General features: G+C 42.0%; 1 protein-coding gene across 1 annotated transcript in view; it reads right to left on the bottom strand.

The window, feature by feature from the left end:
- The window catches only part of POLR1A (RNA polymerase I subunit A), a 74731-nt gene that overhangs the window by 59117 nt on the left and 1323 nt on the right, over positions 1 to 14291 (bottom strand). Inside the window, exons 2-7 of the mRNA XM_027621343.2 lie at positions 13004 to 13208; positions 11462 to 11611; positions 8644 to 8751; positions 7625 to 7710; positions 7401 to 7504; positions 1178 to 1264 (exon numbers count right to left, since the gene is read on the bottom strand). Coding sequence (XP_027477144.1) covers positions 1178 to 1264; positions 7401 to 7504; positions 7625 to 7710; positions 8644 to 8751; positions 11462 to 11611; positions 13004 to 13208 — 740 coding nt within the window. The remainder of the gene's footprint in view (positions 1 to 1177; positions 1265 to 7400; positions 7505 to 7624; positions 7711 to 8643; positions 8752 to 11461; positions 11612 to 13003; positions 13209 to 14291) is intronic.

The raw sequence follows: 14291 nt of genomic DNA, 5'->3' as shown, positions 1-14291 counted from the left end.
AAATAAGCCAAAACGATCATTTACATCTATGTGTGAGGAAAGGGATGAATGACCACAAAAATTCCACTGGGTGACAAAAAAGAAAAACACAATACAAAACAATAAGTAAAGTAAAATCATATTTTTTCTTTCTAAAAACACACAAAAAATAGCCTTTGTGTGTTGAGAACCTGCACACAGGTGAGACGGTGGTTTAAGGACGAGTGCCGCAGCACCCCCCAGTGCTCAGCTGGAGGGCTGAGATGGACAAGGATGGGGAATGAAAACCTCCTCTTGTTTCTCACTACCCTCCTGGACTATTAGACTTACACATGCACGAGCGTGTGTGCACGTGCACACACACACACACAGCTTTGGCATCTATAAAAAATGTATCTGAAATACAGAAAATCAATAAAAAAAAAAGTTAGCCTTCTTACAAATAAAACAAAACAAAAAACCCTCCATATAGATGTTACCAAGAAGGCATCGTTTTTGTGGATCAAAGCTGTATTTTAAGTTTCCAATGAACTTAAAGCTGCAGAGAGAATGAATAAAAGTGTTAGGGCCTGCCACAGAAATGATCACACTATCTCGAGTGCTCTTTTTTTTTCCCTGACATCACTTATCCCTTCAGCAGCATTTTCATTTTTAAGTGCCTATCATTACACAGCAACTGCATGCAGTGTTCCAGAACAAGAGCACTCTCTGAGGGTGGCAACATGAGGGCCTGAATACAGTGCCTAGCTTTTGTATACACGCAAAAGGAATGGAAGACTTTCCTTTTCGTAGGGGATTAACATGTGGAAAAATCCTAAAAAAAAAAAAAAAAAAAAAAAAAGAGTTCATTTTTTGAATCACAGGAGGAATTCCCTTTGAATCCTCTGAAAAAGTTATTAACAGGCATTTAAAGTAAGGTGAATTACACTGTTCCTTCTAGAAAGATGTCAAACTGTATTAAGCGAGGCCCACCCACAGCTGTCATTTAATGACCAGGTTTAGTTACAATAGCTGTCAAGTTCATGTCCTTGCCTACTCTAGAATGCATCGATGACAATGTACCCTGAAGCCAGCCCCAAACCTATGAACTGAATTCAGGAGAGATCTGTAATTATCACAACTTTGAAAACATAAAAATAAGAAGGCAGGATAAATGAGCCCGGAGACTCATTTCGATTTCTTTAGGTTGGTACAGCACCTTCATTCTTCCAAAGGGCAGTAAGATGTTCTTGGGCACTGGTAGGTGTTAGGTACCCTCGTTTTCCCATCTGAGCTTCCTCAATTCCTAGAGCCGGGAGGGGGAATCAAAGCATAATAAATCAATAATAGGCACTCCTCCTGTAATGGGATTTATCAATGCGTTCTCCCCACCCTGCCAAGCCTGCAATTTGACCACAAAAATCAATCTCTAGGACAGCTTATTCTCAGCTCTGGATTTTTTTCCCCCTTAACCTAATTTCTAAAGTAATGGAAACAGTATAACTGTTGCATAAAACCAATAGAGCAAAAGAAAAATAAATCATACATCATTCCATTACCACTACTACATACTTTTTTTCCAGTCCTTTGGTTTATACGGTATCTATAATCTTTTTTTTTTTAATTATTATTTAAAAAAAAATTTTTTTTAAGATTTATTTATTGCTTTTAGGGAGAGTGAGAGTGCATGTGTGCACAGGGGAGGAGGAGAAGGAGAAGGAGAGAGAAAGAATCCCAAGTAGACTCCCTGCTGAGTGCAGAGCCAATGCGGGGCTCAATCTCACGACCCAGAGATCACGACCTGAGCTGAAACCAAGAGTGTGATGCTCAACTGACTGCACCACCCGGGCGCCCCTAAGATAACTGTAATCTTAAGTGTGGGTTTACTCTGTACACTGCTTTGCTCGTTTAGTGTCATCTTGTGAGCATTTCTGTATGTTGCCACACAACATTTTTAATGACTGTGTGATATCCCACTGAGAGGATGTTTCCTAGTGACCTGACCATACTCTTAAAACTGGACATCAGGGCGCCTGGGTGGCTCAGTTGGTTAAACAACTGCCTTCGGCTCAGGTTATGATCCCGGAGTCCTGGGATCGAGTCCCACATCGGGCTCCCCCTTCTCTGTGGGGAGCCTGCTTCTCCCTCTGCCTCTGCCTGCCACTCCCCCTGCTTGTGCTCACTCTCTCTTTCTCTCTCTCTCTCTCTCTGTGTCAAATAAATAAATAAAATCTTTAAAAAAAAAAAACTGGACATCAGGGTGGATCCTAATTTTCTTACTGTTATAAGTTACACTATGATTAAAAAAAAAACAAAAAACTTTATGTACATGGCTTTATCAGAAAGATTCACAGAAGCAAAATTAGAGATAAATGAGTATGAACACTTTTATGGGTAAAAGTATATCAATTTCTTCTTATAAATATCAGGCAGGTGTGTGAGGAGTACATTGATTTTGGTTTCTTAGATTAAGCAAGAGCACTCTGGGGCACTATCAGCTACACCCAGAGTAAATCAGAAAATCAAACTTGGGGTTGCCACTCAGGAAACAGGGCTCTAGGCACTTATATGATTAACAAAGAAAAGCAATGTGAACCTGTAGTTTCAAAACTATCAATCTCTGGGCGCCTGGGTGGCTCAGTCGTTAAGTGTCTGCCTTCGGCTCAGGTCATGATCCCAGGGTCCTGGGATCAAGCCCCGCATCGGGCTCCCTGCTCGGCGGGAAGCCTGCTTCTCCCTCTCCCACTTCCCCTGCTTATGTTCCTGCTCTTACTATCTCTCTCTGTCAAATAAATAAATAAAATCTTTTTAAAAAAACAAAGCAAAAACAAAAAAACTATCAATCTCTTCTGGGATACATTTACTGAAATTAGGCATTATTCGATATTCCCTTATTACTTACCAGCACAGAAACTCTTGTCTTGTCTGTGCTCCTAGCACCTGACAGTGTCTAGCACACAGCAGATAATACAGTCACTGGCTCAAATATACATGTTCAAAACATCCTACAATAATCTATACTTACAAACTCCACTCTTTTTTATTTTTTTATTTGAGAGAGAGAGTGCGCACACACAAGCAGGGCAGGCAGGCAGAGGGAGAGAGAGAAGCAGACTCCCTGCAGAGCAGGGAGCCTGATGCAGAGCCGGATCTCAGGACCCTGGGATCATGACCTGAGCTGAAGGCAGATGCTTAACTGATTGAGCCACCCAGGCATCCCAAACCCCACTCTTTTGCCTTTTTCTATACTTAAAAAATCGAACTTTAAATTCCACCTCCAATTCTCCAAATAAGTTTACCATCTGCAGAGGATGTATCCTCACAAGATTCTAGAGAAATATGAAACTTGGATAATAATTAAGAGATGTACCATAATTTAACTAGTCTCTATTGATAGGCACTTAAGTCATTTCCTATTTTAAACTATTTAAATAATACCGTGGTGTGGGTATGTCTAATTCTTAGAAAAGTCATAAAAGTGGAATTGCTAGGTCAAAGAGTCTACACATTTAAAATTTTGATTCCTACAAAAGCAAAACATTTCAATCAGTTAATGCAACTCAAGGAAGCATGGGTATGCAATGAAGAGAGGCTTTGACCCTCAGGGATAATCACAGCATCAGAAAGCTATGTATATTCAGTGGGAAAACAAAGATAACATTAAGCTAAACAATTTGTGGGCATTGCTGAAAATGACGATCTGAACTTCCTCTCCTACTAAAATAACAGGTTTGAAGGTCTGAGGAAGATCAGTTGAATCTGGCAATACTCCCCAGCTCCTGTCCCAGTAGCTGCCAGTACATGAAGTGCCCCACTGCAGTTTCCTCACTGTGAAGACAGACTAGGGTTGTTCAATCACAGGATTTTAGTCAGAAGAAACCTGTGGGATGCCACCTCCTCACATGCGCTGCACCCTCCTCAACAAGACACTTGTACAACCTGCAAAAATGGATTCTGCCTGGGTGGGGTTTCAGGACATCCCTAACGTGGGTTTCATTCGGCTTTTAGAGCTGCTATGTGACAAAGGGGTCTGTTGGGAGGTCAAATAACTTGGGGAAGGCTGGATCACAGTGGAGTATCTTGGCTATAAGGATCCTCATTTTAAAATGCTGATGTGCATTGTGGGGCTTGAGGGGCACTCTGGAGCATCTGCAGAAGGTCACAAGCTTATGGTGCTCCTCGCAGGATCACTAGTATGTAGCAACCAGAGGCACAGGCCTCACTGCTTGGCTCCCTTTGGCTAGGAACACAGCCAGACCCTTGCTGAGAACACATCACCTGCTCCCCAGAGTTACTGACCTGTGTCACCTGCGGCCTCTTCAGACAGCAGAGGCCACGTGGTCTCCACCTTGGTACTGTGCTCGCCATAGGCATGGTCATTGGCATGAGGCTGAGTTCCCAACAAGTAAATGTTTGCTAAATACTAAAATCCCAATCCTGGAACCACTGAAGACTACAGTCATCTTGTTCCTAATGCACAGAATTTTGGGTGGCACCATCATACTCTCATAGCCGCAGTAAAAGATTACTTCAGAAGAATGCATTTGGCAAAGGCAGTGGAAGGCTACTTAACTGCTAGACATTGGCCCCAAAGAAACAGTTATCTTTTAGAATTCCGACCATCTTTGTTCTCAATCTATGAACATTTTCTAAGGCGCACTAAGAGCTAAATAAAGCAGCAATTCCCAACCTTGAAATTGTTTTAGGGGCTATTTGTAGGTAAGTGTAGGAAAATCCACCTTTGTGGTTAACCGTTAACCATTAAACAAAATTAAACAGGCTTTCTAAACAGTGTGGTATCGCTGGAAAAACTGGAGAAATTCAAATAAAGTCTGTAGTTCATTGAACGGTAGCGTACTAAGTGAATTTCTTAGTTTGGACAAGTACACCATGGTGATGAGGTGGTACATTAGGGGACAATCAATAAAGAGTACATGAGAACGCTCTGTACTATCTTTGCAACTCTTCTGCAAGCCTAAAATTAGTCTAAGGTAAAAGGTCTGACCTATGAAAAAAAATAATAAAATAAAAGGTCTGAGAGTCTATGTCCCCTCAAGTTTCATGTGTTAAAATCCTACCCCCCCCCATGTGATGGTATTGGAGGTGGGACCTTTGGGTGGGGATTAGGTCATGAGAGCAGAACTCTCATGATCAGGACTGGTGCCCTGATCCTTATAAAAAGACCCCAGAGAGCTCCCTTGCCCCTTTCTGCCATGTGAGGGCTACAGGGAGAAGATCGCTGTCAGTGAGGAAGCAGGCCCTCAAAGGACATCAGATTTGCCAGCACCAAAATCTTGGACTTCCTAGCCTCAAGAACCATGAAAAATAAACGTCTGTTGTTTAGACATCATCCATTCTATGATATTTTTGTTATGGCAGCCCAACCGGACTGAGATAGTTATTAACTCCAAGCCTTGCCAGGGTCCTCAATGTAAAAGATTACGCATCACTAGGAATAGAACTTATTTCCCTGCCTAGTCCATATTCTCGAGCTCTGGAATAAGGTTTAGTAACAATAGGCTATGGACTTTCACTCATGAAATCTTCTCAACTCTGGGCAAGAAGTTTTGTTATTGCCACTATATGGAGTTGAAAACGAAATTCCAGGGACCTTCTGTAAGCCACTCAGAATAAATAGCAGGGTGAGGGGTCACTCCCAGGTTATGCTTTTTCCATCCTGGCACACTGACTGCATCACAAAAAATCAACAGTTAACATCTACAAAGCACCTACTATACATGGCAGGCACTGGTCTCTACTTGATATGGAATATCTTATTTAACCTTCACCACTTCAAAAGAAAAAACAAAAAACATATTTAAACAAGCCTATGGCTACAAAAATAAAAAAGAAGACAACAGATGACCAACAGACACATGAAAAGACGCTGGACATCACAAATCATCAGGGAAATGCAAATCAAAACCACAACGAGATATCCCCTTACACCTGTCAGAATGACTAGTATCACAAAGACAAGAAATAGCAAGTGTTGGCAAGGATGTGGAGAAAAAAAAACCCTCATACACTGTCGGTGGGAATGTAAATTATTATAGTCACTGTGGTAAATAGCGTGGAGGTTCCTTAAAAAATTAAAAATAAAAATACCATATGACCCTACAATTCCACTACTGGGTATTTGGGCAAGGAAAAGAAAACACTAACTTAAAAGATATACACACTCCTATGTTTATCACATCATTATTTACAATAGCCAAGATAGGAAAGCAACCTAAATGTCCATCAACAAACCAAGAGGTAAGGAAGATATAGTGAATATATATACAATACAACATTATACAGCCATAAAAAGGATGAGATTGAGCCACTTGCAATAACATGGATGGACCTAGAAATTATTATGCTTAGTGAAATAAGTCAGATTGAAAAAGACACCATATGATGCCATTCATAACTGGAACCTAAAAAAAAATGAATAAACAAAAAGTACAATCAGAACTATTAAGTACAGAGAACAAACTGATGGTTGCCAAAGGGGAGAAGGGTGGAGGGTTGAGCAAAATGGGTGAAGGAGATACAGGCTTCCAGTTATGGAGTAAGTCACAGGAATAAAAGGCATAGCATAAGGAATATGGTCAATGATACTGTGATAGTGTTGTATGGTGACAGATGGGAGCTACACTTGTGGTGAGCACAGCATAGTATATAAACTTATCAAAGCACTGTGTTGTACACCTGAAACTAATGTAACGTGTGTCAAATAAAAAATTTTTTAAATAAATGAAAGATTTAAAAACAGAAGTACTAAGTCTCACAAATTTTTTCCCAAGTACCCCACTGGCAGAGCAGAGCTGAGTAGGGGCACTCTACTCCAGGAATCTGAGTGGACAGCCAGGAGCAGCCTGTGGGAAGTGCTGACATTCTTTGAATGCTCACAGTTTTTCTTTAAAACTCACCTACAGGGCGCCTGGGTGGCTCAGTTGGTTAAGTGTCTGCCTTCGACTCACGTCGGACTCCCTGTTCGGCGTGGAGTCTGCTTCTCCCTCTACCCCTCCCCCCCCACTCGTGCACTCGCTCTCTCTCTAATAAATTTAAAAAACAAAACAAAAAACTCACCTACATTTTACACTTTACTTCAAAATAAGTCCACACTTATTCGACAATAAAGTGGTTCTAAGTATTTGCCAAGGAGATTTCTTAACTTCCTCAAGAATCTTCCAGAAAAATGACCGCCTGAGGCAAGATGTACCTCATTCAACCCACAGGGCACTGCCTCATAATGTAGCTCAGCCTCTCCGTTCTAGATGAGAGGCCAGGGCTGGGCACTCACTAGGGTCCCCTCCAACCATCCCAGGCTTGGACCCTGCCCCACTGCTGGCCCACAACAAACACACCGGTGAGAAATGTGATAACGACCAGCTATTCCCCAGGTTCGAAGCATATCTGTTGGCCATGGACCTCCCAGGGCCCAGCCTGCTTACCCAGGGGCTCTGTGTCCTTCTGGTCAGCCTTCTTGTGAACCATGGCTGGGTACGTGACTGTCAGCTTGCTGTTGTGCTCCTTTCGGACAACTGACCGCCCGGTCCTACATGTGAGAACAATTGTGACTCAGGAGAGAAAAACCTCAACAAGGCATTGAGGAACAGCCATGAGTGACTGGCCAGAGGCTTCTGGGGAAAGGGGGAGGCAAGAGCCTGATACTCACTTGCAGTGGGGACACCGCTTGGCCGTCATATGTGCCTTCCAGAAGTAAGCAATGAGTTTGCTCCTGCTCTCACAAACATTTTTCACCTGTTGAGAAAGGGCAAAAAACCTTGCAGTACCATTTGAAGGACCCTGGAGTACATACTCACTTTACAGTTTTTACCTTTAAAAAAAAAAACAAAAAACCAGAGGAAGCCACCCTCTTCCTTAAATAACATTCTCCACAGAACTCTCAACACAGCCAAACTCTGCCAATTACTAAGTGACTTCTTTAAGCCTTAAATTTCCTCAACCATAACATGAGAATGAGAATAACTACCTCACCAAGCTGTTACTAAGAGCTCATGAATGCAGTTGGGGGGGCTTGGAATACAATAAGTCCTCAAGAAATGCTAGTTAATTTAAAACAAACCTCTCGGTTGCAGCTAGTATACCTTCCCTGCCGCCTCCCTCGGATGGCCCTCAGGGTCCTAAGAAAGGCCCATCCACAGTTAAGCTACAGGAACGGGTCTGAGCCTGGCTGCAAACGAAACCTTCCTGGGAGCTTTTGTAACTTCCATCAGACTCTACCCCAGACCAGTGAAATCAGAATCTCAGGTGTGAAACTTGAGCAGAAGGTAAATTAGATTTTAAGATTAGTACTTGAAAGATGAGTACCAGTGCTGTGGGGGTGGGGAGGTGAGGAGGTAGCAATGGTTTACGGTAGTTGGGAGAGAGAAAGAAGAAAAGGACCCAGACACCACTCTCAAAGTGAGACGAACAATGTTGCTGAACGCGGCACCTACACCACCTAACTTCACTGACTCCTCTCATCGGTCCTGCACGTGTTAAAGAAGAGGACACAGAAACTCAGGGACAGCAGGTAACTTGTGATGTCACAGGCCACTATGAGGCAGAACTGGGATGCAAACCCAGGTGTGCCTTGGGAAGTCGAGAGTATACACAAATGACAGAGTACAGGGATCTGTGATAATTACGCTAAAAACCAAATGTTACGAGAAAAGAGACAGGATAACTCACGTGTGCACCATGGGATCCCAACAGATTGTTCTGTACAATTTTGGCCGCGTACTGTTCTAACTCTTCCTGAATTTCGAAGGCAGTAGGATCAGCATTTTCTTCTAGAAACTGAAAAACAAAGAGAAAAACCATACTTCCGAAGTAAAGCAAGCATATGATTGGCAGCATTATGGGGGCCAGCCAATCCCAGGGAGGGAGGGTTTAGTTCAAGGGAAGAGACGGAAACCTCATGCTGTGTTGCATTTTCAAAACAGTGAGGCAACACTGCTGTTAAAAAAAAAAAAAATCAAAACCATCTTGCTTCCAATAATGGTGAGCTAAGTTACTCAGACCAAACCTAAAGCTGCAAAGAACCAAGATAGGATACAATGCTAAAAAATATTTAAAGCTCCGAAAAGCTGACAGGACAGTGAGGAACAGGCAGACGGAACTGAACGGGAGCCAGGAAACTAGGAGGTCAAACAGCACAGGGGCCCTGTTTGCTCTGACGCGGGGCTGCAGCATGGTACAGCTCCAGGGCAGCCCACGGTGTAGTTACACGCCCCTGCAGAAAGCACTGCAACTTCCAAGATGCTCCCTGGAGCTGCACAACATGGCAGTCCTAACTTTGGGTGCATTTTCCAACTCACCCCTTTTGAACTTTTCATTTCGAAGACCTCAGATGATAAAGGAGACGGAAATCAGAGCCCAGAGTTAGTTCAAGACAGAACTCTACCAGGACACCTATCCATCCCACAAACACAGGAAGCTGGGAACTGAGAGGGTTACACCCTTAGGAACCAGACTGGGCCTGACAGAACTGCAGTCTGGATTCCAAATGCCCAGGCAGCCTAGGGAGCCCTCAGCTTTGAACCAGGCCTACAATGGTCCCAGGCCACCATGTACGTGGCAGAAAAAATAGGAATCCTCTCTGGAGAAAGGCGGTATCATCCTACGCCTCAAATTGGTCCTACCGAGAATTTTCTAAGTACAATGGTTAAAAAAACCCTAAACACCAGTCAGAAATAAACACACAAGGACAGGGGAAAGAGACAGAGTTTCTGGGGACTTGGACAATATCTTGACAATGAAGGTGACCATATAGGTGACAGTTACTTTGTAACTATTTGTTAGACTATGGGATTAATACACTTCTGTGTATATTTTACAAAAAAAAATTTTAAGTTAGTAAGGGTAAGCATCATGAATTTTATGCCAACAAATCTGAAACTTTACATGAAATGGACCAGAAAAATACCTAGACAAATAGGATTTACACTAAGAAGATCCTCCTCTCTCTGACGAATTTGACTTTGGGTTCATTTTCTGGCTCTGTTCCCTGGAAACCACATATGCTTACATGTGCATACCAAACTTCTAATTCCAGTCCAACACCATAGGATTAATTCTGGATCTTTTCTCTTTCATGTATTTGTAACTCCCTTCTCTAATAGTGTGAAATCTGGCCTGCTTTATCCTTAAAATATGTACTTATTGGATCAATCCCCCTCCCTATATGTAACCCCTCTCCCATCACTGCTGCCACCTCTCCCATGCACGGATCGCTCTCACTCAACTTGGGGTCACACCCCACTCTAGGCCACCCTCCTTGTGGAACCCCTTCTCATCCTATTTGGATGCTCACATCCCTCACTGGGCCATCCAGCATGGGCACTTTCTCACTTGGGCACTCAACCCCTATGCTGAGCTCTTATCCCTAAATGAACACCTTCCTCACCCTTTATGAGCTCTGACATTCCATGCTGGGTTGCCCACACACGCAGCGATGTTTTCCTCTTGCATGCCTTTCTCCTCTTGCTTGGGCTCTGACAACCCACCTAAGGCTACACCTCTGTGTAGAATCCTATCTGCTCTGTCCACCTAATATCTTTAAGACTAAATTATTCAGGAAAGGGAAGTCAAAAGGAAAGGTGAAAGACTCCCCTTGTGACAAGAAACAAGACAAGGATGCCCGCTACCTCTTCAACACGGTAACGTAAATCCTAGCCACCAAAATAAGGTAAAAGAAAACATATTTCAGGGTTGGAAAGAAACAAAACTGCGATTATTCACAGATGATAAGATTGTGTTGAAAATCAACAACAATCTATAGGTAAAGCATTAGAATTAATGATACTTTTGCTAGGTTGTTTCAGACAAAAATCAATACACAAAAACCACTAATATTTTGATCTACAAACAGAAAATGAATTTTACATAAGATACTTAATACTAGCACCAGAAAATCTGAAGGAATTTTGTATCGCAAAGAGAAAAATGTCTCTATGATAGATCTGGTGGTCCCCATCTTATCCAAGGAATCAAACTCAGCATTACCAATAATAAAACCACCTGGCAGCATGTGCCTCCTGAAACGACACAGTACAATGTATCTCACATGGTACAGGCTGTATTCCTACCAAAATGTGAATCTAGTGAGGAAATAATCAGACAAATCCTGAATGTGAGAAGTCCTACAAGACAACTGGCTTTGAGTTTTCAAAAAATGTCAATACCATGAAAAACAATTTTCTGCATTAAAACAGACAAAAGAAACGTAACTATCCAAAGCAATGCATAAGCCTCCACTGGCTCCCAGGTCCAGAAAAAAAACTCACTGATAGGTAAAATGGTATTTCAATGTTGTTTTCGCTAACATTTCTTCAATTTCTCTTATGGCTTCACGTTTTCACACCTAGCTATTGGTACGTAGTTGTAAGATGTAAAGATCAAACATTCTGGTGACTATTAGGATGACAAGTCTAGGGACAACACACAAACAGGTCTGTTCCTACTGCTTTGGCTCGCCTGATTTCCATGACAGCCACCACCCACCTACCCTGTTCAGAATTCTCTCAAGCTCGTAGACTGCTTGTAGGGCACCCACTTCCAGAACTCGCAGCTGGCAGACTAAGAGGTGAATCACAGCCCGGGGGCAGGTCAGCATGTGACAGTTTAAACAGGAGCCCCGGAGCAGCAGGTAGAGTTTCTGAAGAGAGGGAAGAAAAAGCAGGATAATTAGAAAGAGACATAATAATCAAGGTAATTTTCAACGTATTTAAGATTTTTGTTTTTATGTAGATAGTTTATTCGAGAATTCCACTTCTGGGGCACCTGGGTGGCTCAGTCAGTTAAATGTCCAACGCTTGATTTTGGCTCAGGTTATGATCTCAGGGTCATGGGATCCAGCCCCACGTGGGGCTCTGTACTCGGCGGGGAGCCTGCTCAAGATTCTCTTCCTTTCTCTCTGCCCCTCTCCAGGCTCATGTGTGTGCACAAACTTTTTCTAAATAAATAAAATCTTAAAAAAAAAAAAAATTCCACTTCCCCTGATATACCTGGAAAGGCCTCTGTGACCCTATGAACTAGATAAATATTCCTGTATATTTCTTATCATTTCATTTTCATCCCTTAAAAGTTGAAATTTACTCTGGGTCTGAGGTAGGGAGCTACTTTCATTTTATTTAACTAAGTACCAGATACTAGTTTTAGTATTTACATATTTCATTTAAAATATTTAATATTTAAGGGGCACCTGGCTGGCGCAGTCAGTGGAGCATGGGACTCTTGATCTGGGGGTTGTGAGTTCCAGGCCCATGTTTGGTGTAAAGATCACTTAAAAATAAAATCTTTAAATAGATAAATGAAACATTATTCAAAATATTTAGTATTTAAATATATACCAAACTTAAGTTTAGTTAAATATTTGGTATTTAACTAAATACCGTATTTAAGACAATTCTTTTCTCAATACGATTAACAGAAAAAAAAAATCACAAATACTGTCATCTGTAGAGTTTTAAAACAAATCCTGGAGGCTAGGTTAACTGACAGAAAAAGCTGAAAATACACAAGTAGGACTCTAGACAGGAGCCTCATACTTAGCTCACTGTCTGGCCTTCTGGGCTTTGCTCTTCTTGCAACCAAGCAAAAGCCTACAAATTCATTAGAAGAGCTCAGGGAAGGCTTGGACTACTCCAGAAGTCCTATTGTCAGGGAGGCTTTGCCCAGATTTCTGAAGGACACGAAGCCACTGAAATCTCAGGTGTAGGGGATGCATTCCAATGCTTTTTCCCTTGTGAACAGAACCAAGCTGTGGTTCTTCTCAACTGGAATCAAACTGAAATTCATTTAGTTAGGGCTATAGGCCAAGTTGGATTTATTGGATTTGGCTCCTCAAGGTTTTAAATCTCATGGTAGAGAGCACTTTAACTCTGTGGCTAGAGCTAGTGCTAGTGAAGACAGGCAATTAATATTAGCCCACCTTTTCTAGAGTGGAAGGTAGTAGAATATGTCTACTTGGACACCTGTAGTGGCACTCACAAATGCCACCAGCAGCCCCAAACCCCACACAGACAGAGCAGCCCAGGGCAGAACATACATCAAAGAGGAGAGGGTTGTACACCGTGAGCGGAAGCTCAATGTGGCCCAGGTGGCCAGAGCAGTTGTTGAAGTCCTGCACGCAGGTGGAGCACACCTCTTTGGAATCCGCAGGGCCCAAAGCTAAATCGTACAGGCCGTTCACCGACGGGTTCCCCAGGCTGTCCAGGTAACGAGGGTTTGTAATGGACTTAACGCTTAATTTCCTAAGGAGATAAAAGAAAGACCAAGGGAAAACTAAGGTTACCCAACTTCTCGGATGTTTCTTCTTTGGTGCTTCGGGGTTAAATGATGATTTCATGTTTGTTTCCTCAGACATGCTGACAGCTTCAGAGTGTAGAATCTGTGTATGCCTTGCTCACCACTGCAGCTCAACACTTAGAGCCTGCATACAACAGCTGCTGGATAAATACATGCTTAACAGGTAAGAGTGGTAAAATATTTAAAGACAGATTTAGTGCAAATCTTGCACTGAGTACAATGGAGACTGCCTACAAATAAGGTAAGTACCTACACATGCTACATGCTTTACAAACAGCATTTAGTCTGACTTTAACCCTCTGAAAGGGGCATCACTATATGCATTTTTCCGAGGAGGAAACTGAGGGTCAGAACAGTTAGGTGATTTAATCCAGGTAACACAGCCAGGATGGGGAGAGGACAGAGGCAGGACATGGACCACACTTAACTCCAAAGCCCACATAGGTCAATAAAGAAAAGATAACCCAATAATCCCTGCGTGCAGAAGTAGTAAATTGAAGTTAAACACAAATATGCAAAACTTTGAGAAGTGTAACCTCTTTCACTAGAAGTTTCATCCCAATATTTTATGTTTGGTTTAAAGGGGGCTCCCAAAGGACACCTAACTACTTTTACCAAAGTACACTCATGCCAAATGTGCTTTTTAAGTTTTTTTTGACTTTGGAAATAAAGACAATTATCCAAATCTCACAACCTAGAAAAAAAAACTGATAACATTCATAGACATATCTCTTTGGAAATATTTTTAGAAACACAGCTGGGATCATTTGGTATTTCTAGCATTGCATTTATCTATTTTCACTTAGCGTTAAATGAGTGTTTTCATGTCACTAAAATTCTTCAGAAACATAGTCCTTAAGAGTTATAAAATCTTTCATTATGTGGCAATTAGTAATTCATTTAACTAAACTCTATCTTAAATAAGCTTATGAAACTTATCTGCATAAAGATTTTTGCACAAGATACTTCAAACTTTAACTATGTCCTAAAAATGTAATTATTTCCTCAGTGGAGTGGAATCCCTGAAC

This window comes from Zalophus californianus, chromosome 8 (assembly GCF_009762305.2).
Source record: "Zalophus californianus isolate mZalCal1 chromosome 8, mZalCal1.pri.v2, whole genome shotgun sequence".
NCBI lineage: Eukaryota > Metazoa > Chordata > Mammalia > Carnivora > Otariidae > Zalophus > Zalophus californianus.
This window is presented reverse-complemented; position numbering and strand designations above follow the sequence as displayed.